This window comes from Macrosteles quadrilineatus, unplaced genomic scaffold, assembly GCF_028750875.1.
Source record: "Macrosteles quadrilineatus isolate MER2022 unplaced genomic scaffold, UCM_ALF_1.0 Scaffold_4__1_contigs__length_99947679, whole genome shotgun sequence".
Classification (NCBI taxonomy): domain Eukaryota; kingdom Metazoa; phylum Arthropoda; class Insecta; order Hemiptera; family Cicadellidae; genus Macrosteles; species Macrosteles quadrilineatus.
The window spans coordinates 73,981,821-74,008,546 of record NW_026542597.1 but is presented as its reverse complement, the minus strand read 5'-3'; the positions used below and the strand labels follow the sequence as shown (position 1 = coordinate 74,008,546).

Below are 26,726 nucleotides of genomic sequence, written 5' to 3'. Positions count from 1 at the left end.
CTGTCCCTCGATTTGACGTCACAACTATTAGGGAAGGCTACCGCCAGAACAGAGCCAAATAACACGTAATGTCACGACCAAAGTTTCATGACCATCGCGGGTTTTTTCACGATCAATCCAGCCTTATGGATTATAGGCTACTGTGTTTGGTTGTGACAATAACTTAAATATCATTGTAAATTGAACACTTTAGTTCAATTGAAACACATATTTTTATTATAACTAACAGTATAATTGAAGGATTGTTTATAAAGATTTAGATTTTTCCAGACAATTCACGTTGCCAACATCCCAGAGGACACATTGCGTTGCACAATGCTAAGTCTTCAAAATCAATTGAACAAATAGGCCCAAAAGACAGCACTTAACTGATGTGGTTTTTAACATTATTCCTATTTCCAACATTTCTTATGTATTTTCCACACTTTACCAACATATTTTCACCATTATTATAGTGTATTTTGTACCTAGAGCCCAAAATGAGGTTTTGCCGGCTCGAGATAGTTTTTAAGTTCGAGACGAAGTTGAGAACTTAAAACGACCGAGAGCTGCACAATACCACTATTCACAATAATAATTAATGCACACTGATAGTCAAAGCAACTTTAAGGTTATGTGAAGAAGTAATTCCAGGAATCATCAAAAATAATAATAAACAGTTGCCAGGCAATGGTGAAAATAAAACAATTCTATTGCAATGCTATGGATACTGATTGTGTATTTAATATGCAAGCAGGCAGCTGATTTTGCGGCCCTAGGGATGTAAAAACCTGCTCGGTCCCCAAATGACGATGACAGCTGGCATGGCCAGCAAAACGTAACTTTCAGTCTCTAATTAACATACGTAAAACAGCTAATAACATCATAGTGTGGTGAAAAAGATTTTTTTGTGCAATTTTCTTGGTTTATGATGGTTATTTCAAAATTTTCCATTACTCTGCGCCACCCTAATAACGTGAAATAAATAAACTGGCCAAATTAAATCAACATCATACTTCATACTAACATTATAAAACATTTCAATATGCTAAATTATTTATTTTTTCAAGCTCTTCAAAATGGTTTAAAGAGAAGTTGGGAAAATTTTATTTTTTGAGGGTCAAAATGGGAAAAACCAATTTTTATCCCATAGAACCCCCCATAACCCCTGATCCAATAGGTAGTCCGATCATGCTGGTTTGCGGACTCATTCAAGTTTTAGTTTATCCTTTACCTACACCTTCAACCCCAATTTCATGAAAATCGGACCAAAATTACTAAAGTTATCATGTTCACGGACACATATACTCATGATAATTTGAACAAACAGTGTTTTTGTTAGCCTCTGGGGACATAAAAATGAAAAAGTAAATCGGTCCCGGTCCTAGGTCCTCCCCTGCCACCTAATTAATAGCTACTTCCTTATAGGGAAGTTCGCTAAAATTATTATAAACAGGAACCACAGTAAATAATAAACTTAGATCGCTTGACAGAAGAGTCCACACAAAAATCCCCTTATAGGCCTGTGCTTTCTGTCCGAACCACAGTAAAAAAAAGAGGGACCAAGCTTATAGAACAAATAAGGTTTCAGCTACAATGAACAAGAGACAAATGTACAGTTTTTGAATCAACTGAATTGAATTGATCAGAGTTCCTAATCAGGGAAACATGAGAAAGTTTATTTTACCAAAGCGATATATTCTTGGATAATAAGCACATCTCCGAGTTAAACAACATTATATTTCTAAAATAAAGTCTTTTCCTCCGACTCCTGACTCAAGGTTCTCCGGTCTTGATCACTTTTATCAATGCGCTGATGTTGTTGTTGGACATTGCTGATCTGCAGTGGGTGATTACATCGTTCTTGTGCTTTCCAACTGTAATGATTCACTAGTTAAAAAACATCAAAATAGCTCAAAAATAACCTAAAAATAGCTACAAACACTTTATGAAATAAAGCTTGGTTCTGAGATCTTAATTACATTTACATGTAGTGTAACATACTATTATTTTTGTCAAATGTCACCTCTAAGCCTGGCAGCCTGTTGAATGATGACGTTGATGCTACGCAGTGTCTCCAGTAGCAGTTCATGGTTGGCAACCCTGACGGCGTAAGTGTGGACCAGCTCTTCATTGATTTGTTGTAAGTCATTGTAGCAGTCCCTCATGTCTTTCCTGAACATAATTATGATTGGTACTTTCACTTTGTAACATTGTAAAGTAGCCTACAGAAAGAGTTACCGCTCTTTGAGCCATTGATTTTGTTTTGTTTTCTCTTATTTAATGAATAAAATAATCCAATATTGGTTCATACAAGTTTTTATGTGGGTGGACGGACACACACGGTAAGGATAGATAAGATGCAAAATTCATATTCTTTTTTTTCTTGTATTTTGGTTAAATATGGACACATCATGTTGAAATAAACAATGATAAAACACAAAATTTTCGGGCATCAATGAGTTGATGAATAAGAATTTTTAACCCATCAACCACAAAAAAACTAAACATGCAATCAAAATATGAGACATTAACTTACAAATCAGTGGGAGGAAATCTAAATATTAAACAAATATCACTAATATAGTTTTAATATAGCTTGTACACATTGTAACATAATTTTTAGTGTTATTTTTCAACCTTGTCTACTTCACACCATTTGCAAACAACAAAAGAAACACTGTCTATAGCAAATTATTCAAGACTGACATTTGCTGCAACAGTCTGAGGTCCTCCGCCTGAACGATGAGGCTGCGGATTATACTCGAAGAGTCAGCCACGCCGGCAGCCATCTTGGTAGCATTTTGCTGTATGTCCGCAACTCGATTGAGGCATTCGGCAATTTGAGAGAATACTGCAGGAAACTCTGCAATTGTCTGAAAAATATTTTTGAGTAATTATAAATGTGAATTGATTGGTGGATTCTATACTCACAACACAGTGTGATACAGATCTTATGGGTGTCAAGCTATCAACAATTACTGAAAACATAATACTAATATTCTGTAATTTCAATTTGTGTTGCATAAACCATCCTTTTGAAGCCATTTGACTTATTTCTATGATAAAAAGTGTTTTACTGTTCCTGATATTTTTAGGATGGCAAGCTGAGTCTGTCGCTGACCAAGTCATTTGAAATACGTAGCTAATGGACACTGAGTACCACTCTGTGAGCGTGGAGTGTAATAGTCTAGTCTATTTTGGTAAGGATTTTGTTTTATGCACACAGGAATATTATTATTTTTTAATGTTAAGAATGAAATGTTAAAGATGCAAGATGAAGTATACAGAAGAAAAATGTCCATAATTAAGCTATAAATGGACAGGTACTGAAATTCAATAAAACTTTTGAGTAAATAAACTACTTATCTTTGGGCTGGATTACATTTGATTAGGGATTTTCTTGGGACGGGACTTTTTAAAACTATTTTGCCCGAAAGCGAGTAACAATGATGAAGTCCCCACAATCGTGGAGGATGTTCACGAATTCTTCACAAATGTGGGAGATGATCACGACATCGCCACTAAGATACCATGCGATAAAGGGATGCAGTAAGGATGGTTAAGCAATGACGCATTACAGCTATGACGACAGAAAATACAAATTGATGTTAATAGTTGTTTGCAAGCGATTATATTCAAGATTTTAAATAAAAATGTTTTCCCTAATTGCAAAGAAAGAAAAATCCCGACCCAATCCTGTCCAAAAATTAGGAAGAACAATGAAATCTTAAAATCACAACTAAAATTACATTCCTCACCATCCCTAATTAATGTCAAAATTTTTTCAACTGTACAATTTATCTATGGATCGAACCGTCATAAAGAATATCAACATTAAAATGATTACCTTCAGGCAAGCTGTGTAAAATAGCTTGCTACTCAGTGATTCTCATCTTTACCTTGAGACTGTCCAGATTAAGGTAGGTGGCCAGTGATTGCACAATGTCTACTGCTACACCCATATGTTCGGTAGCAACAACCACAGTGCCTTTCTTGATGCTCAGCTGTAACACAGAGTTGTCTCGGAGACATCGCATCGTCACAATCCATTCGCTCTCTCCTCCGTTACTACTGATCTCCTCGGGTAGGAGAAAGTTCTGGTTTAACCACATCTCCACCTAAGATGTAAATAAGTGTATTTAAATCTTGTTTGGGCTTTAGAAAAGTCAAAAATAATTAATAAATGGTGATGGGTAAAGTACAAGCTGTTCTTATTCAGTACCGTAGCAAAGTTGTCAATCAAGGACAGCTGGGCCCAGTTTTGAAACATCAAAAAGCTACTGCCTTTTCTCAGAATCAATCCAGCTACCATGTGATCAGGTGATTATCGTAGTGATTGTGTAACTGCATCAAAATAATACTACTTATGTAGTACCTCTGTTCATATATACACAATAATAAACATACACACACAGGTATCAAAGAAATCTCTTTAAGGTTTTCTAAGCCTTAAAACAAAAAATTCCGATCACGTGAAATTTGAGATTGTGGCGTGAAAATAACAACAAAATGTTTCAAATTCAATCCACAACAGTAACATTGTATAGTACGTACCCGCTGTATTCTCTCATTGAGTTTGAAAGTGACGTAGCTAGAGGGGGGTGCGGGCGTAGGGGACACTTTCACAATCGTGTACATAGAGAAACACGGTAACTGCCGTGTCAGCTCAAACACATGGAACTGTTCACTGGAATGTGACTGTCCTACAAATACCTGTAAACACCACGGATGAGTATTAATTTTTGTAGTTTGTGGTTTTAAAGCTGTGAATCATAACCTATTGAAAAAACCTACAGAGTTCCCGTTCATCCAAATCTTGATAATCTGAAAGTTTAGCTAATGCAAACCACCTGTTGAGGAAAGGGTTATTTAATAAGAAACAAATCTATGCATTCTGAAATATTAACCAGGGTGTCCAGCCAACTGGTAAATTGTACATGAATTTTTATGACTGGGAATATGTCTGTGATGAATAATTAACTGTACTTGAATATTGAATGTAACCAGTAAATTTGGAATAATCACCAATATAGCCTATTGTCGAGTATTCATTCATTAACGGTGTTCTGTTGGTTGTCTTTGAAGTTATCATTTAGTAAGAAGAAAGTATTTGCTGGATATGACTACCTACAGTTGTTACAATTGGGAAATAAACATTGTTACATTTGTCCTGCTTGTAGGAAATGATCACAATGTTTAAGTGATCACAATGTTGCCCTGATTGTGCGAAGTTATCACAACGTTAAGTGATCACAATGTTGTGATTGCAGGAGCCATTGACAGTCATTCAAACACATTGTGTTTTTTTATATTGTGCAATTTTATAATGCAATTTTATTGCATTTATAACAGAGGGTCTGGTCCCACTTGGTACAGATTAGCGGGTGTATGTGTAATCGAACTGGGGGAGGGACATTATCGCACTCAATATGTGGCTTAACAATTGAGTGATTAATTAGTTATTATTTGTTTGTTTATCATAAATAATTCTAAATAAGAGTTTGATTCAAACAAAGATGTGTTTAACATTTTAACGACTTACCCGTATATGTATATCAAGGGCAGTATCTTTAGGCGGAACCAGAGGCACACAGACCGTTGACTTGACCTGATCACTGCGAGGGTGTATTACCAACGTTTCCCCCTCGAATATCCCTTCCGCAAACACCGTCACAGCTCGTATCACAGTCTCGTTGTTGGTAGATAGCAGCACTTGTATGTGACCCATCTGGAAGCACAAACTACAAAGTTGACAAAACTCTGGTGTACAATGAGATTATTACACGTTGTTTAAGTATTTAGATCAGCTGCAATGTACCGGTAACTCTTTCTGGAAAGTCTATACCCAATTAATCTAACTCTTTCCAATCGTAGGAAAAAGGGGAAGAAATGTTATGCGTATCAAAAATTACGAAGCACAGAAATGCCCCTGCCAAGGGATGACCAACCGACGAAGTGGTGTGATTTGGGAAAAAGGGGAAGAAATACCATGCGTATAAAAAATTATGAAGCACAGAAATGCCCCTGCCAAGGGATGACCAACCGAAGTGGTATGATTTGGGAAAAAAAGGGAAGAAATACTATGCGTATCAAAAATTACGAAGCACAGAAATGCCCCTGCCAAGGGATGACCAACCTAAGTGGTGTGATTTGGGGAAGAGGGGAAGAAATACCCTGCATATCGAAAATGTAAAAGCACAGAAATACCCCTGTCAAGGGATGAGAAATGAGGGATTAGGGATTTAAGGATGGTATACTTTGAATAAACAATCAGTAGATTATTGTCTTAAGATTTATTACATGAGATAAGCATACCAATTGTGTTATGTAAAGTATACAATTTTGTACAGAGTAAAAGATTAGGAGGATTGAAAGTTTAAAAAGGAAAAGTATAAATAATCAGTACATATAGTTTTACAACCTACCAATACTTTAGAGGAAACATTAAGAATATAGATTAAAGGTCAATTCACACACATCAGTCCAGTCACAGACGTCACAGTTCAGTCTTAGTTACATTTGAGTCAGTCTTCTGTCACTTTATTACAGTGACGTCAAGGTCAAGATTTTTTTTATCAAACCACAATATTCGGTTTTATTCAGCATTGCCTCCATAATTGATTTATGAAAAATTAAATTAGTTTACCTACCATATGTGTCAATCCTGTTATTGTCTCGGGAGACTAGTATTAAAACACCAGTTACATTTTCAAGCCAAAGATCAATATAAAAAATTAATTGTTCCTAATTTATTTGTCCTAGATCACCTGACAAAGTGGGCTTTCTTGCACTGATTGTAGGATGCAAATTAGCCAATTCTTGCATATACTTACATTGCCACACTCATTTTACTTTGCCTCACTCCAGTATTCCAAACCAAAAAACAAAAAATAGTGTGCTTGTATTAGGCACGTAATGCGGGTATGCTTGAAAATAAGTTGGCAACACTTAAAGATACTACAACTTCGATCAGCTGATGCAGTGTTTCCCAGCCTTTGACAATTGGTACTACGACTTAACCTGTTGTTTCGTGTTAACATTCTATGGTCATTCAATGCTTGGATTTATTTTAATAATCATTTAGTAGGCTACAAATTAATGCTGAAATTCATCTACAACACTACCTAAAAAATAAACATAAAACCTCATGCTTGTAGGAATATGAATATGTTACTTATTTGTAACCACCCTACCTACTTATTTTCAATAAAAATTAACTTACTGGAGTCTCTTTTGTTCCAGTGCTAACTGCGATCTCTGTCAGAAGCTGCGTGTTAGCCTGTAGAATAATAAAGGATTTATTTGTTAAAAATATCAAGTTCACAAGGAACATTAAAATACCCCTGCCGCAGCAAACCTGCAGACTAAGCGAATTTCCATTTACCTAGCTGGATTTTTACTAAAATGTTCCCTACTATTCTAATATTTGTACAAATTATTGATAACAATGTACCCTTTTCTAATCAATTTGATTTCACGACTAGTTTCAACAGTTATTCCATAGTCATGTTGTTTCTATCATAACAAATGCAATAAAAATGTTTACCTAACCCGCCATGTTAAACTTCCCTATCCCAAGCGTGATGTATATAACTTCGTTACTTCTCGAGTGATGTAAAGTTGAAAAAAACTCACTCGGTGGTGTAATGAAACCCATTTAAATAACATTGAGTGCTTAACTTAAAAAATATACCTCTATGGAGCCAACGACGTTCAACGCTAGAAATCAGCTGTGCGTTTGAATTTTATTGTTATGTTTTGAAGAATTTTCCTAACCTAGCTTTTGTTTGTAAATGAACGTTACTGTTAGAAGATGAGTGAAATGGATAATGAAAAATATTGTTCGTAACCTCCTGTATATTGTCGGGTCAGGTAAAATCTTGTACGTTACACGTTATGCAAGAGCGTGTTTACATCACTTCGGTAAATTATGCAACTCGCTTCACAACCTTCACGTTGCACAACCTTCACCTGAGTGATGTAAAAACGCTCTTACTACACTTGTAAGGTAAATAGCTATTACTAAATAAATAAATACAGATCATCTGACTTCATTAGGTTTTGATTAATTTAAATTTCTTCTCTTCTAATGATTTTTATAATAATTTCCTTTTTCAATTTAACTGTAAGATTCTTTACAAAATTTGATTGGATTTGTTGATGTTCATTGCGTTTAGTAAATCTTTCTGAGTGTTGTTTTATATATTTTGTATATATAAAAATCTTATTAACATGTAGTAACATTAATTAGTAACATTAAATCTTAGTAACATTAATTATATAAGTATTGCATCTTATATCTTTTTAAAATAATAATGATGATGTCAATTACAATAATGTATTGTTTAAAGACTGAATAAATGACTATTCATGTTATTTTGATTTGTCTTGTTCAGAATTTTGAATATTTCAGAATTGTAAATGTTTGTGTAAGTTTTTGTATTCATGTTCTGTTTGTATCAAATGGTCTGTGAGTATATATACACATATACAGGGAGCGGCAAAATGATCTGACTGGTTTTCTTTGCCGCTCTGAGTATTGCAGGGTGGTGGGAATAGGGGCGTTCCAGAGCCTACTTATGGGAGTGAAAATTTAAAAAACGTACGTTTTCATGTCCCTGGCCTTTTACTTCGTAGATACTGGATTTGTAGTTTATTATTATGTGTTTTAATATTTTTTGGGACGGGGGCAACATGTTACACACATTTATTTGGTTTTAAATAGGTTTTAGGTATTTTTTCCGTATTTTTAAAGTCTCAAAATTCACGACCATGACGTGTCCCTAGGGTACATTTTCCAACTTTCAGGCTGTTTTTAGACTAATTATTCATGCCGAAATATATAAAGCCATATTTTTATGTCATCAATGGTTATTAAACTTACAAAAAAGGAGCATATTATAATTTTATTGTCATTGCAAACTGACTACCATGACAAAATAAGTCTGTCCCTCGATTTGGCGTCACGACCATTTCGGAAAAATTTTCAACTTTGGAGCACGACAGTGGCAAGCCTGGCGTCGATGGAGTCAGTTGGTTTTAGAGACTAGTTCGGGGTGTACGTCAGGATTGTAGTGCCGGTCGTTTCGAGTTGAAAGGAGGAATTACAAGATTAATAAAGGAAAGATTGTGTTTTTTGTAATTTTGGTGTGTCCATGACCGTACGTAGTCATTCGATGAAGTAGACATGGTGTTAATTTTTGTTTATAAGATATTTCAATTGCTAGATTAACCTAGAAGTCCACTTTGTATCCTCGAACATGAGGTGCAGGGCTACCGCCAGAACAGAGCCAAATAACACGTAATTTCACGACCAAAGTTTCACGACCATCGCGGGTTTTTTCACGACCATTGCAGCCTTATGGATTATAGTGTGTTTGGTCGTGACAATAACTTTAATATAATTGTAAATTGAACAGTTTAGTTCAATTGAAACACATATTTTTATTATAACTAACAATATAATTGAAAGATTGTTTAGAAAGATTTAGATTATTTCAGAAAATTCACGACCGTACCGCTTGTCCCTGACCATCACGTTTACGATTTCTATCATAAAAATTTCAAAAACTAAAATATCGTCATATTTCAATGTTTTATACACAAAATAAGCACACCTTTATACAAACATAACGATTTTTCGGGTCTCAGGTAAGTTTTTTCGGAGTTATACAAACTTAAAAAGATTTTATTGGCTTTTTTTCAATTTTTTGAGTTTTTTTATTTTTTTCTAGAAAGACCAAATATACCAAAAGCTCAGTGACCTTTTTATTGTATAATGGTCATAAAAGTAAATTAGTTTATAGCAAAATATAGTTATAAAAATAATATTAACTATTTTTAATATTCATTTAAACGTCTGTTATGGTCGTGACAGGATTTTGTGTTTTCCACTAAAGATGCTCTTTAAAAAAAAAACTACCAAGGATATTGCGTTACCATGGACATTTTATGAAACTTCAAATGTTAATTAAATAAAATAATAATAAAAGTTTTGAAAAAAGGGGAAAAAAATTTGCAAAGTGCTTTTCCTGAAAACGTACGTTTTTAAATTTTCACTCATGGACATTTTTAGTAGCCATGGAGCTGTGAACGGCTGAGCACCATACGTTTGTTGTAGAAGTGTTTTTTATAGTGGCAATTACTGTGTAGCTGTTCATAAGCGGCAGTTCCGTAGACTTTTCAATGTGGGTCCAAGAGGAAAAGTCCCAACTCTAAACAAAATTTTGCTGTGGGTGGGTAACTTTGCTACTAGTTCAGCACTGAAACAAAAAAATAACAGGTCGTCCAAAGTTAGCCTGAACGCCAGAGAACTTCGAGAGAGTGAGAGAAGCTGTGGAAGCTAGTCTTCGGCTGCCTGCACGTAAACAAGCTGCAGCTCTGAACATGTCTGGCCGCTCGGTAGAAGAATATTACAATACGACCTGCACTTTCATCCAAACAAAATGGCAATCGTGCAACAGTTGAAGCCCAGTGGCTATGCAAAGTGCAACTCATCTTCAGAACTAGTGATTGATTTGCTTAGAGATGATAAAATTGTCATAATGAGCGACGAAACACACTTTCAATCACACGACACAGTCTTCCCTACTCTCTTGACGTTCTCTGCCGTCCGAGCTGACACTGGACGGCCTCTTGATTTTTGTTTCAATGCTAAACTAGTTGCTCTAAAGTTACCCACCCACAGCAAAATGTTGTTTTGAGTTGGGACTTTTCCTCTTTGACACACATTGAAATGTCTACGGAACTGCTGCTGATGAACAGCTACACACTAATTGCCACTATAAAAACAACTTCCACAACAAACACATGGTGCTCAGCCGTTCACAGCTCCATGGCTACTAACATGTCCATACGTAGGCTCTGAAATGTCCCTACTCTTACCACCCTCCACCACTCACTAGCATGACAGTGGTGGTAAAGAAAACCGTCAGATCAATTTGCCGCTCCCTGTATGTACAGTATATGAATTTGAAAGGATGGTGTTTTTGGTCTCTGGGGACATCAAAACGAAAAAGTAAATCGGTCCTGGGTCCAGGTCTTACCATGAGACCTACGGTAATAGCTTATTCCCTATATGGGAAATTTGCTAAAAGCAAATGAGTTTTGTATCCCAGCCAGCATATATTGTCAATTATCAAACAAGAGAGTTTAGTATGTCAACAGATTTCCGTTTTCAAATACAGTCCATGACTCCCAATGTTTCAACTATCAACAGTAAAATAACCAAAAATAAGATTTGAATCTGGTCCTAGTCAGGTTAGTTGAGCAGCTCATGAGGAGTTCGCCAGTCTTTGGCAGAGCTTGTTGGAAACACATCTAAACAGCGGACGACTGAAGTAGAAGTTGAAAAAAGGTTGATTCTTTGAAGATATTTTTGGTCCCTAACATGAGGTTTTTTTGATAAAAAGATAGTTATTTTCAGTGTTGTTTTTAGTCAGAGAATTAAAGTTTTTTACGTCAAAGGTGAGATACACTCACGGGAATGCCATTTTGTCCACCCTCTCCAGAGTAATTCTTCAGCTCCAACAACAACGTCTGCTTCCTGGAGAATAACTCTCTAACAGCATCAGACTGCACTGAGCCTTCCTTGTTGATGCTTGTATGATCGTATCCTCGCACTGCGAAAATGATTGAAAACATGAGAAATTTACTTAATTATATCCACTTGTTTAAAGGTCATGGATCGATAATAGAGAATATTCTTCATTGGGATATTCTTTGGCTGGTTACACAGTGGTGACACAATGTCTACGACTTCATTGATAAGTGATCCTGACTAAAGAACCTAATCTAGTCCATAACAAAGGCACCATCTCTTTAATTCAACACTTATTCTTCACTTGTCTTCACCTGTAGATAAGTACACTTGTGAGTTGGCTTCATACTAATGATCTATAGCTAGCAAAGTAAGATCTAACCTTCTCCGCCTGTAGAGCAGGCTAGTATCTGAGGATGCCCGCTCTGCGTGTAGTCTCCTCGTAGTAGTCCTGCGATCGGTTGGTTGAGTACGTCACGAAACACGACCTCTCCAGTCCGACTGTTGCGAGCGTCCACCTTCCCATTGGACCATCCTGTAATCAGCTCCTCCACTCCGTCACCATCAATGTCGTAAGACGCGAGACTCTCCGCATTGCTCTTGGACTACAAAGACAAATAACAAATTCTTTATTTGACCGACTCTGAGACCAAATGTTCTCTCTTACCCCAGGAGAGGACTCTCACATTGTAACAAAAGATATGATTTTATTTTTACAATGTTCGATCCTCACCATCAATAACTAGGTTTAATAAATACAGGTACAGTACATACCCATTAAGACTATCCAAAATTTAAGACAGATTTAATTAATTTTCACTCATTAACCTTGTGCAAACAAACATAGGCTATTGTCTAAATTTTTATTAAAGTTCATGATTTCATTTTTTTACATGATGGCTAAAAACAATAGCTACTCACAATAGAAGTTAGCAGATTACTATCAAATTAAAAATGGTGGTCTCCACAAAAAAAAAAAAAAATGAAATGAAGGACAACACAAACTTTTACCTAGAGTAAAAGTTAGGATATTATTAGGATTACAGGAACGAAGCACAGATGGTGTGTTAGTAAACCTAACATGCTTGCATCAATATGAACAATACAAGCAATGCGTATAGCAATAAATAATGTAACATACTATTTCGTTCTTACCAAAAAGGTGAAGAAGTAAAAGCAAATGAGTTCAACTATGTCCAAAACACAGCATTTGACTCACTTTTACTCTCCAAGCTCTTTGAAGTTTCTCGTAAACCCCAACTGTACCGTTAGCCAAAGCATAGCCGAACTTGTGGTTTTGAAAACCAACGAGCGCAGTGATAGCTTCAGTCTCCGTCAGCTCTGAAACGATGGCGTCTTCTTTGAAAATGCGAAGCTCAAAGTCATCTGACCCAACAACCAGCTGTGAAGATAAATTAAATCTCAATTGTCAACTTCTTCAAAATTGAATTTGATACACAGTAAAACGTACATGTCAGCTACAGAGATGCAAATGACGCGATTATTTTTGTTCACAAACTATGATAGTAAACTGTGAGATGCCTCGTTTTGCCGTACACACAAACTACCTATGAACCTATACGCACAACCGGCCCTTCTTAAAAAACTCCCTTTTAAACATGCCAAATAAATTATCAAAGTATCAAATGCTAAGAGGGAAAGTATAATTTATACAGTAGACCTTTCTGTGAGGACTTGGGTCTCTGTAAATGTCCCTGGTGTCCAAAGTGAATGGTTAAGCTCAAGTGTTAAGTCCCCAAAAAAATTACAAAAACAACAAAACAGACTCCTTATCTAAACACTACTAGACACCATTTTGGTGTACTTACCAATAGAAGTATCCTCCGTTTTCCTTCAGTAAATTTCTTCATTTTTCTTTCATTTTGTCTTGCTTACACAAAATCTTAAGGCACCACTAACAATGTGTATTTAATTCATTTGACAGTAGCCTCGGATTGTTAAATTAAGCTCATCATGCTCAATGCTCAATGCTACCCCACATTAACCCAATTTCGAGAGGCATACCTCATTTTGGCCGTCATGATCAAAGTCGACCAACGCAAGGGATCGCACATTGTCTCCAGTGACTGTCCAAAACGGATCGTTCCCTTGCCAATCGAATCCCTGGATGGAGCAGTTGCCTCCCACTAGGGCCAATGGGATTCCAAGGGAGCCCAAGTGACCTATTGTGATTGTGTTGACTCCGTCAGCAACCTGTACACATTGCAATTCAGAAGACATCAATCTTCCCTAACAGAATTTCACAGTTTGTTGTAGGGATAAATAAACTCCCTAAACATATTTAGTATTTAAATCTGAAAGGTTAAATTGTTAGGTTAAGGTAGCCTCTACTTAAAAATGTGCCTTGAAAACCAAATGCACTTGTAACAAAGAAAGACTTGTAGTTTTGGGTAAAGAAACCATGGTGTATTTATGTTAAACTAAAAAGAAATTCCTGCAATTAGGATTCTCTTGATTTTTTTTGCAAATGATTGTAATAGAAATTGAAGTGCTGCAACCTACTACTCCAAAGAAAAACAACCATTGTTTTTATTTGTATTTTACCATATTACTGTACAAATATAAATGATCATACACAATATTAACAATACAATTTAAAACAAAACACCAAAAAAGCTTCAGAGTTCCTGTTTTGGAAGTAAAGATAAAGAATCAGGTGGAAAGAATGTTTTTTTTAATATTTATGCAAGTCAAATTATTTAATGGTGAGTTTGTGGCTCAGTCGGTAGCGCGATGGACTGTGGATCCAGTGATGTGGTGAATGTTTGAGTCCTTGTGTTGGTCACTAAATATTATCAGTACAGTTCACCTTTACTGTTCTGGCACACCCTTAGCTTTGATGGATCTCTACTACACACAAGCCTGAACCCTATGTGGACAGAAAAATGAAATGTTAAAATAGGCTAAATACCTTGTTTAAATTAAACTAATAAAAATTATAATCAGAGTAAAAGACCATACTAAACCGGTGTAGATAGATCCATAACTAAAAATCCAACTTTAATTTAAATCTACAACACAACAAAAAAACATACATAAACTTAAATGACAAGCTAAAATTCAAACCTGTTGGCCTCTTCAGTGTTAAGAGGTTTATTTTAATGCAAAAGGGAGGAGTTTACCTTTGCATGTTAAGATTTTTGTAAAAAATAACTACTTAATTGGTGCCGCCAGTCTTTCCGACTCTCTACTTGACAAGCCACATGCCTGGATTTTCCAAAATAATGTTTAAACCCACCCTACCCCTAGGTTCAATCTGAGATGCAAAATTATGTGATAAAATCAAGTGAAATTGAATAAATTTGTATGATTTTTTGATGCAGGAAAACTTCTGCATTCTCCCACTCTAGGGTTTAACCTATTTATTTATATTACTCTTATTACAGTATTTTATTTAATGACCTAGGCCTACACTATTTCTTTAAATACTTTTCTAACAATGTGTACCCTTATACCCTTATACTTAACACATTTGTATGCTAAACTCTAAAATATGATGAATTGTAGACTTACATCTTTATAAAATATGTCACAGTTGTTTTCAACATGGTATGCTAATATATTACTTGCAGTTCCGATCAACAAAATGTCTTTGTCATCCTCTTCATTCAGTCGGCCAGCACAAATTGCATTGACAGCTTGGTTCACATTCAATAACGAGATTTGATTGCCTTTCTTACGAGGGTTATGAATGATTACCTAAAACATTGTTATTAATTTAACTCAATACCAAAATTTACATGAAACTAGTTGTTTCCAGTTGTTAATAGTATTAACTACAGTTCAATGTAATTTTAATAATTATTTAAATACCATTTTACCTTGTTACTATATCAAAAGTCAATACTAATACTGTTTTAATAAAGGTTTTAACTGAGTTCATAATAATACCCGACAAAACAGTTAACATTTACATCTTACTTTTGAAATGTTAAAGGGAAAATCTTTCCATACGATCTCTTTGCGCAAACACTCTAATAAGGTCTTTAACCAGATGACCTTGGTTTCATTGTTCTTTAACCATTATTTTTAGTTAATCAAAAGCATAGTACGTACAATGCGCCATGCTGAAAGCATGGCAGATAGGACTAACTTTTTTAGGTGTGTGTCCCTGAATTTTCGTGATGGTCTAGGCAAAATCAATTCGGCATTGGAACTGCCGACATTTGAATTTCAGGAGAAAATTTCTTTCTGACAATTCTAAACTTAATTGGAATAATAAAACTCGTTTTCGAGCCGAACTTCCAATAATCATTTCCAGATTTAAGACTTTGTCATTAATCTCTTTCGCCATTAATCTGGTTCCATTAACCAGTCCTATTTATGGGTTTAAATATCTTATTAAAATTGCAATTACACCTTTTTAAAAGCATAACTTGTGAGACATAAGCATTTGGTGCTAAAGTGTGGATGTAACTGTTCTCCTTCTTGAATCAAAGTATCCACTGAGTAGTAAACTCATCTGTCATTATTTAGTCGTTTAACTATTTCATTATTTGTTGCTCACAATTTCATTCTTTGGTGAAATTATTGCATGATTTTGTCTTTTTTAAGCATCTTCAGAGAATCCTTCTATGAAGATTTTGTCAATGATATTTTTATATTCACAATACATTGTGGAGGAAGACTTATCAATGTCTCACAAAGACCATTATGGCTCTCTTGGCCATTCCCTTTTCGTAAAAGATACTCAGCAAATTGATTCACTTGGAATTGCTCTCATGTCTTTAGGAAGTGAAATATTTTTAAACATTGGCTCATTGCCGGAAATTACCTCCAAAAACCTTTCCACCAAAAGGCTTGTCTTGGCCTTCTCTTCTGGCAATATCTTGCAGTAATAATTCTACAGACGATAAAGCATACTTATTGGACATAAAAGCTTCGTCCTATTATATTATTTTACAAATATTTAGCTTCGTTACTATTGGATTTTATTCCGGAGACAGAGACATTTCATTGTATTGGCAATTTAAATCTGTTTTGTACTGTACGCAAAGATCTCTTAAGTAAAAATAATCTGTCCGTGCAATATTTATAGCCTATAATTAATATGCTAGACATGAAATTTTGTCGGTTGAACTCCTCCGCCATTTAGCCTATTAACCGATTTTATCCATTGACGTCTCATTGAAAAGAGCGTGTCGCGTAGAATTGCAAACTGGCCTTACATTTTTGAAAAAGTTCCTTGGGCTCTGCCCCAGTGGCTTTGAAAGTTCCCATGTTATCCTTATGAAGAACATAATTGTTTACATTTTGATCAGCTGTATAATTTAATTGCTGTTATTTATTTTTCAATTTAATGAAACACATTGAGTATCGGTACATTTATTTATCATTTGAGTTTGTGTAAACATAAAACCCCAAGACGGATCGTGTTAGTATGGTTGTATCTTAAATTTGTGTATCGTTGTTTTGTGTCGCTATGACGGATCGTGTTAGCATGATTGTAACTTAAATTTGTGCATTTATCGTTGTTTTGTGTAGCTATAATTTGTTTATTTGTTTTTTTTTCTTTTAAATGCCTACGACGCGGCGACAACGAAACATAGACAGGAGGCGTAATCTTGATAACGACAGCAGCTACAGAACAGTGGCGCGTAATAGGCTTAACTCATCACAGTCAGCACCTGACCCTAGACAATCTCAACTATTATGTTGCAAATGCACCCTAACACTAGGTACCCCAAAACGAGTTTTTGTTCTCAATTGGCCCTCTATCAATGGCCTGGGTTACCTGTGTACAGCGAGACATTTTGAGAAGGAGAAAACCGGCCGGAATGCTTTAGGTTTATCAATAACGAAGATAAACATAATCTGAGTTACACACCGGTAATGGTAATCTTTGAGTTGGCTCTTTTAAACTCATTGTAAATATGACTGTTATTCGTTTTGAAACTCCTGTAATACTTTGCAATTGCTCGAATTTGAGCAACATGTACACTAGTTTAAAAAATAATCACGCGGTCACATAACACTTCTTTGAATTTCAAAAACCAGCATTGGTAACTTTTCAAGCTTTACTATCATACGATCTCTGTTGTTAATACTTCGCCGAATCGCAAAAATGGGATTGTTTCTTCTATGTGGCATTTTATGATAATCAAAATTAAAAATTGGAAAACACAACACATAAAAATATCTATGAAAACGTTAAACACACCATATCTGAAAATAAAATACAATCACATAGGCCTAATGAAATAAGTTAGATTGATTTTTACTCCCTATGAATGAAACTGCATAGATAAACTATCCCATCTTTTAAGTTATGATTGTAGGCCTATTTTAAAGTAAACTACCTATAGATCGGCCGGTTAGAAAACGACCTCCTCGTAGCATTGGTGCGAGAGAGAGATACCGAGCTGTGGGAGTGAGACAGACTATGTCTCTTTCCCCACTCCCCTGCCACCCCAACCCCCCCTTCCCAAACACCTGAAATATTAACAGCAATTAAATTATACAGCTGATCAAAATGTAAACAATTACGTTCTTCATAACTTGAGAAAAATAGGTCCCTGCAAAAAATATTGTATGGCCAAATCACATCAATTGAGCATCATGAAATGTTATTATCATTGTGTAAGCATTTCCATTTCGTAACACAGGATTCCAACTCCCACGACACCAGGGCGGCGCCGTTATAATATGGAAGAAAATCATAAACGAATTTCTTTATAACGGTTTTTGTGATGTTAAGTTAATTTAAAACCACAGTTAGTTTGTAAACAAGAGCCGAAACAGCTTGTGAAAATAAATTACAGGCTATTTTTATGTCACATGATTGTACACATGATGTAGGCCTACATGATTCTTACCTGATAGGGGTAAGTAAATCACTTTACTCTGTAGCCTACTAATCAAAATCAATTATTTTATTTCTAAGCCAACCAACCTTATCACTAGTAGTTGCTGCTGTTAGGCAAAAGTCTGACCCATTATAATTTCCAATGCTGACTCTACCAGGTAATATGTGGTGATTCAGATGCAATGTGAATATGGGGATGGCCATCAAGTCCAGTAATATTTATCCTTGCTCTAACCCAATATTTTTATGATCACACTAAACCTAAATAAACTAAACTATTCTCTAGTCTACAGTAGTGGAGATGCATAGTCATGTCTTCAATCTTTATGCCTTCAGTTAACTGAGTTGAGTTTACAGTTAACTATAAACTGGGCCTATTCTTATAAACCTAAACTAAAAATAAAAACTTGAACAACAACAACATAAACTGTAAACTCAAACAAAACATTGTTACCATGGCAATGGCAATAGAATATACTTTTTTCAGGCATAGAGTAACGAACATCAAAATACATGGAGTATGGAGGTGAGACAGACAGAATAAATCAACTCGGGTGGGTTCCATAATATCGACAACCGTAGAAATTGATCGAAACTGAATTATTCCCAGTTTGTCGACACTGGAATATTCCCACTTAACCGACATCCCAAATAACCGACGTCGCAAACGATCGACACCACAAATTGTCGACATCCCATATTGTCGACAATGAAATAGTTTCACTATGTCGACACTGAAATAGTCCCAGTATATCGACAAGCACCCGTTCTTCGGAGCTACTCTTGAAAAGGAGTTGTTCTAATTCATCGTTCAGTTCCTCAACTCATGAGTCGTATCGTAATATTTGTTGATTCCGAAATCCGAATTCCGACGGACATCTTCAAGCTGGCCATTTATTGACTAAAAACTTTTATATTGTAAATAAGTTATTTATCTTTTTTATTTCTTTCCTTGTTTACAAGAAAATAGATGACTCGAGTGTTACAAACAATAGTTTGGAATAATGTGAAATAAGTTAATTTTTATAGGATAGAAAACTTAATCAACATGATAACTTATTAACATTAAGAAGTAGTCCTACCAGACACTAACTTAGGTAAGTCACCAACAAGAACCTAAGATACCTTACAGCTTATTCGTAGGCTAATTCTGGATCATCAAGCAATATTGTAGCAAATGTTTGAATAGGCATTATCCCTAGGCTATTAGGATTGTCTCTTTTTCCCACTGACCCAGTGTCAACTTTAAGAATTTGTAAAAATATTTGGTTGCACTTTAGTTTATGTCCTACATTCATTCAAATGAAAGATATTAATACATAGGCTATTTAATATTTTGAATATTTCATTCCGTTAGGTTAGGTTTTACCCTAACATTACCCAAAATTGATCTAGGCCTAAGTTTATTGAATTAAATAATCAATATGACTGGGACGGGTGGGGTCGTCCTGTAATCCAGCTACTAGGAGGTCACGAATTGTGGATATTTATAGGCATGCACTGTGGATGCGATACTCCCTGGTGTGGATTAACGTCCGCACTAGTGAGTACTAAGACTATCCGCAGTACTATCCTGATAATTAGACCAATTCGTATATACCAAGGCAATAATGTGGTTTGGATTCCACTATAAACCGTAGGTCCCTTAGTTGCCATTAGCTGTATGGGCTATTATTTAACAGCTGTGTTTAAGGAATGTTGGCCTTAGTCACTAACAAGACTATACAAGATCGCGCCACTCATCCTACACTCATTTCCATTCATACTTGGCTTAAAATACGGTACCTACTTTGTATGGTCGCCAAGTAAGAAAGAAAGTATTAAAGAAATGTATTCATTGGAATGAGTGTAGGACGTAAAATTATGTGCTGTCAAATATTCTAGAGCTGTTTGTATTTGGCGTAAGACTAGACTTGGATTATGTAATTCATTGCTCATGACATCAATGTTAATTGTTAATTTTATAGATGATCCTGGAGCAAAGGCTTTAATTTGACCTGAACCCAAATTGGTCTCTATTTTAAATATTGTCTTGAACCAATAAGTTAAGAGGACTAACCTTTCTGGACGACATTGCCATTGACATCACTGCAGATGAGAGAGAAAGAGAGACCAGAGTTGTGGACCCTGGAGGCAATTACCATACTGCCATGATAATGTTACTTGGTCTAACCATAACTTAAGTGAGGTGAGTCAACATTCTTTCCCCTTTGTGAAAGTGCAAACTGCCTTTGCTGCACTCGAGAAACTTTCCACACTCGCCTACGGCTCGTGCGTAAACATTTCTCTTATGTGTAGCAAAGTGCCACTTCGCCCACTAGTTACCTAGTAGGTAGGTAGTAGTAGTTACCTACACAAAACTAACTATTATTAATAGTTTTATTGGAACATAAGGATAATTAATTATAATCTTTATGCAAATTTATAGTTTTTTTATAAAAATTTAAAACTAGGCCCTACTTAAAATGTATTTGGATACATCTCGAAACATGTTGTTTGGAAATGTCTTAATTAGGCTAGAGCTTGCATTTTTGCAAATTGGGAAATAACAAATAATTAATGTTTAACACGTTCGCTACCGAGCGACGCACATATGCGTTGGTCCGGTCACTCCTACAGACCAAAAGGAATGATCATGACGTTGCTTACAGACCAAGTGATATAGGAATAACATTGCCAACAGACCAAAAGAGAAATATCGTTTAGATGGACAAATTTACTTCATATTAACCTTAAGTGAATTAGTAAGCAATAAATATTGTTTTTATTTATCGTTTTTAACAAATTTTAAAACGCTGCATATATGAGTTGGTCAGTCTATTTAATGAAATCTAGATAAAAAGATTACCTACATTTTCGTTTCAATAGACCAGGCGACACACGTTTAAGCGTCGTTGTAAATTTGGTTGTTTCAAGCTTTTACACAAACAAATAAAGAAACTCCACCACTCGCCAAAACTGCAAAGGTTATAACCTTTACATCTGTTCTGAGATGTCGCGGAATGCACAATGTAAACAACAATGTTGCCAACTGTTGTGTGGCGTAACCAATCGTCATATCCACAGACCAAGCGACGCACATTTGCGGCAGATATCCCTCTAGACCGATACGATAAAATCAGGGCTTTAAAATAGACCGTTGCTAAGAAATTCGCGGATTAACCCTCCGAGTGTTATTTATCGCTGCAGCGACTCACAAACACTGTTTACGGCGAAGGCTCTATGACTGACAAAATCGGATTGAACTGGATCGAGTTAGGTATCGTTTTATTTGACAGATTCAGACCTTTCTCCGGAGGTCTGTCTCTAAGCGCTATTCATTTTAGTTCCGAATATTGTAGCAGACAGCTGACGTGCGTATTTGTTAACAGCTTGGTTAACCTCGGACCGATGACTGATGTGTTTTATTACGTTTATCATTGTTTTAGTGTTAAAATCAAAAGTAGTGATATACGTGGTGCATTATAAGAAGATTTAAGTGATTTTGAAGGGCTGGTTGATGATCCTGAAGAAGTAGGTAGTGATAATGATGTAAATTATCAGCCAGATTCCTAGCTATGGTTAGGCTATGCATTCTTAGCTAAACGCTATGTACTGAAATCTGTTTTTTGCCCATAACTTATTTATTTGCAAATCTACTTCCTTATATTATTATATATTTGTAATCCTCATAAAATTTAGAACAAAGTGGCTATTTTCAAATATTTATAGGCCTATAATTTATACAATTTCATTGAGCGCGAACTTATTTTTTTTTTGAAAATTTTCCTTGAAAAATATTTTTTTACCTAAAATTTTTTTTTGAAACAAATGTTCTTTATGTTCTATGTATAATATTTAAGCCCATGATTTTCCAAACAAAATGGTATATAGAACAGTATAATTAACATTGTTTTCAAGCTTCTCAGATCAGTTTTAATAAAACCTTGCAAATGAGCAAAAAATAGGCAGACATTAAGGCCAAAACAAGGGACACTCGGAGTTTTAATAACATTGAACACCGACGCAAGTGTGCATCGTTAGTCTATTTCAATGTGATCAGCTGACGCAAATATGCGTCGGTGGTCTATTGTGAGAAACGAGTCGACGCACAATTGCGTCGCTGGTCTATGCGAACGTAAATTCCATATAATTGTGGTAGCGAACAAGTTAAACCAATTTATTTTGTCTAAACCAAATTATTGTTACAAATTCTAATATTTGTACTAACTTGACCCAGATTTGCTCAAACATTTTCCTATTAGCTGTACCTATTTGAATATCGCAAATATAGAAAGGAGTGTACACACTTGTATTATTTGTTGGACTAAAATTATTTGTATAACACTTTTTTTTGCAATATTTCTGTACAGAACTGAAGCCTACCAGTAAAATGGGGGCGTTGCAATTAATATCCTCCGACATTGGAGAATACAGGGAAGAGGTGTCAGAGAAAGAGGAGATGGAGGATGGGGCGAAGTAAAGACTAAGATTGAAGAGAACTAACTAATGGTAAGTTTTGCCATTTACTTAAATTTAATACTTATAAATCCAGGGCCGTGTCCATTGCCCCCAAGCCTATGTCGCATAACCCTCCTGAATTACTAGTATTTAACCAGCATTTTAACTCGTGAGGTGCCCAAAAATTTGCTTTTGTTTTTTAGGAAATGTAGGCTATATTTTTTGACACCATAATTATAATTGTTCTGAATAGTTTTTACATTTGGTAAGTAGGCCTACTGAAACAACAATAATTTTAAGACAAATGGAAAAGCCCCTGTCAACAGAAGCAGTTGAAACAAGTATAAAAATTCTCATACATCAATAAGGTATTTATTTTAGTACTAGTATGGTTCAATAAGACCTTAGAAGAATATAGAATAACACAATTTTTTGTGATAAATTTGATTTATTTTGCTATTAATCTCCTTTTATAATATTTTATATTTCTATAATCTCCTCGAGTCTTCAGAAGAAGATAGAGGAAGTAAATAACAGACTTGTTGAAAGGACGGATGACCTCGAACAATATCAGCGGAGGGACAACATTCGTATTTTTGGTGTCAAGGAGACTAAAGATGAGATCACTGACGAGATTGTGGTAAAGCTATGTCGGGAAAAACTTGGTGTGGAACTGTCAAAAGACGCAATCTCCCGTTCGCATCGAGTCGGCAAGCTGCAGACACCGGAAGACGACGGCAGGGAGCGGCATCGGCCCATCATCGTCCGATTCAGCACATACCGGGCCCGACGGACTGTATTTGATGTGAAGAAGCGGCTAAAGGGGACAGGCGTAACCATCAAGGAGGACCTGACGCACCTTCGCCAGCAACTGTATAAGCAGGCGGTGGCAAGGTTCGGCGTGGGAAACGTCTGGACCCAGGATGGCAGAGTGCTCTGGGTTGACAAGAGCGGGGAGAAGAAGGTGGCGACGAGTCTGACCGACCTACCAGCTTTGGCCCAAAACACTGCTTCAGTTAACAGTTAAGATTCTGTTTAATTTTTATCACCAGCTACTTTTCTATCATTTTAAATTTTATTATGTTATTATACATTTACATTTAATATATTTTTTAATATTTTGTTTAGCCTATTTTAGCGAATTTCCCATATAGGGCTATTATATAAGCTATTACCGTAGTACTCATGGTAAGACCTGGACCCGGGACCGATTTTATTTTTTCGTTTTGAGGTCCCTAGAGGCCAAAAATAGCATCCGTTCAAATTCATATATATATATATATATTTATATATATATATATTTATATATATATGTGTCCGTTAGCGCGATAACTCGAGCAAAAATGATCCGATTTGGATGAAATTTGGTACAAACGTGTAAACCTACGTTTATTCGAACGAGTTCGCGAACCAGCATGATCGGACCATGGGAACGGGGGTTTATGGGGGCTTTTATGGGGTAAAAATGGGTTTTTCCCATTTTTGACCCAAAAAACTTAAATTTTTGCAATTTCTTTACAAACTATTTTGTAGAGCTTAAAAAAACAAATAATTTAGTATGTTTAAGCGTTATAATGCGCCTAATGGTTGCGGAGAAAATTCAAAAAAATTGTAAATTTAAAATTCCCATGTTATTCTTATGGAGGATAAGTAAACTGTTGTAGTTTGCTTATTTATTAACATATTTTGCCCAAATTTGGAAAATGTTTTTATTTCTTACTAACTATTAACATTTTACATAAAAAAACACTTTAACCCTCCCTGTTGCAGCAAACCTAAGTATGTGTTAAACTAATTTGATTTAAATAGGGAATAAATGTGATATTTTTAAGGAGACATTTTAGTGTAAATCCAACCAGGCAAATGGAAATTCGCTTAGTCTGCAGGTTTGCTGCGGCGGGGGTATTTATATTTACACTTTTAAAGAATAGTAATGAATATTACTATTAAACTGAAACAGATTTTGTTATTTTGTTTTAAATTAAATTATAAAATATATTTTATGATCTTAAAGTTTGAAAGTTAAGTTTATGTTCTCAATTTATTTATATTTATTATCTTAGTGTGTAATATGGTATTGCAAACAGTAAATTAATTTATTTATTAACATTTGTTTTTATATTCTTTGCATGGAAAAGTTCACGTTCAAATAATAAATATAAAAAAAAATCAGTTTGTTTACAAATGTATAATGAATATGAGGTTTTATTGTTGAATTTAATGTCATTGAGTTTAGTTTCTTTGGATGTATTTTATTCTAAAATAGGGGAAAAAAAACTTTTATTTTTTGTTCATTTGTGAATTGTTAGCGGAGCCAGACAAGCGTGTTGTTTTATTCTTTACAGTGATTTTGATTTACTTTAATAATTTAAGTAGGTATGTATGTATGTATGTGTGTGAGTGTGAATCAGTGATCGCAGCTTGTGCAATGGTCTTGGGTGCGCCTGTCGTGACGTCGCGACCTGTGATAGCGAGTCCACAGCCGCACAGTGCTCGCCACAACGACCCGCTTATCTCTCCCCCCTCCCCCACCCATCACCCTACACTGTCCACCGCTGATTGTCTTTCTCGCTCCTTATCTCCCTATCCCAAACACCTGAAAGCGGCGAACATCAATGCCCAGTCTTTGCGTGCTCACATTGATGAGGTTAGAGAAATATTTTGTCCCGGTAATTTTGATTTAATTTGCATTTCTGAATCCTGGCTGAAGCCGAGTATTCATTCAAATGAGGTGTCCCTCCCTGGATATGTGCTGCAACGTAATGACAGGATTGGTAAACAGGGCGGTGGCGTTGCGGTGTATATCAGGGAGGATTTAAAGTTTAAAACAGTCTTTTCTTCACCATCGGAGTACTCGGCTGGGCCAGAATTCCTATTTATTGAGATCAGTTTGCCTGGAGCAGATGCGCTGTTACTAGGAGTGTGCTACCGCCCACCAAGATCAGGGCATCTGCTTGATTTTGAAAATGCTCTGCTTAACGAGATGTTCAAATACAGTCATGTTTTGATCATGGGTGATTTTAACACTGACTTACTATCGTTGACTCATAACTTTGAACACAGACAGCTGACTACCATGTTTGAATCGTGCAACTTAACTGTACTACCACTCGATCCCACACATCATGTTGCCAATTCTGACACCCTCTTAGATTTAATAGTTGTGTCCAATGACCACGATATCATTCATCATGGGCAGCTTCCAATCCCTGCAATATCTAAACATGACCTCATTTTCTGTGTGTACTCAATCAAATCTCCCAAGCCCAAAGCAAAGTTTATTAAATATCGGGATTTTAAAAATATGAATGTCGCTCAGTTCATGTTAGATGTTTAACAAACTCCGTGGCACTTCATTGAAAATTTAAATTCTGTCGATGAAATGGTTCATGAGCTAAATTCATCCATATTGAATCTCTTTGACAAGCATGCTCCCATCGTTTCAAAACGTGTGACAAAACGAAGACCTGTTCCGTGGATGACCCCTGAAATTAAAAGTTTGATGGCTCAACGTGATAGCTTACTTAGAAAGGCTAGACGCTCCAGCAATTTAGAACTAAAACAACAATATCGGAATCATCGTAACCGAGTTAAACAGCTTCTACGAAATTCAAAACTCAGATACATTCAGAAACTTTTTGAAAATCAAAAGCAACCATCAAATGTTTTATGGCGCAAGGTTAAAAGTCTTGGGCTAGGGAAACAATTTGATTCTCAACCGGTACACATTCCTCTAAATGAGTTAAACGTTTACTTTTCTTCTTGCAGTCAAAATACCAACCAGCATCAAGTTGACAGTTACTTAAATGAACTAGTTAACTCTCCAACCCCACACCTGAGATATCCTGAGTTTAATTTTAAACCAGTTATTCAGTCCGATGTTTTGATGGCTATCCGCAGAATCCGAAGCAATGCTGTCGGTTCTGATGGTACCCCCCT

General features: G+C 35.7%; 1 protein-coding gene across 1 annotated transcript; it reads right to left on the bottom strand.

Moving 5' to 3' along the window:
* Positions 1 to 1,684: 1,684 nt before the first annotated feature.
* LOC128992531 (Bardet-Biedl syndrome 2 protein homolog) lies at positions 1,685 to 18,554 on the bottom strand. Its single transcript, XM_054416153.1, has 13 exons — positions 18,435 to 18,554; positions 15,056 to 15,241; positions 13,547 to 13,735; positions 12,741 to 12,923; positions 11,904 to 12,126; positions 11,464 to 11,603; positions 7,205 to 7,261; positions 5,525 to 5,710; positions 4,537 to 4,695; positions 3,882 to 4,100; positions 2,689 to 2,855; positions 2,006 to 2,154; positions 1,685 to 1,856 (listed from the first exon to the last, which is right to left on the bottom strand). Exons 1-13 carry the CDS (start codon positions 18,549 to 18,551, stop codon positions 1,756 to 1,758), a joined length of 2,076 nt encoding a protein of 691 aa, XP_054272128.1. The 5' UTR covers positions 18,552 to 18,554; the 3' UTR covers positions 1,685 to 1,755.
* Positions 18,555 to 26,726: the final 8,172 nt, after the last annotated feature.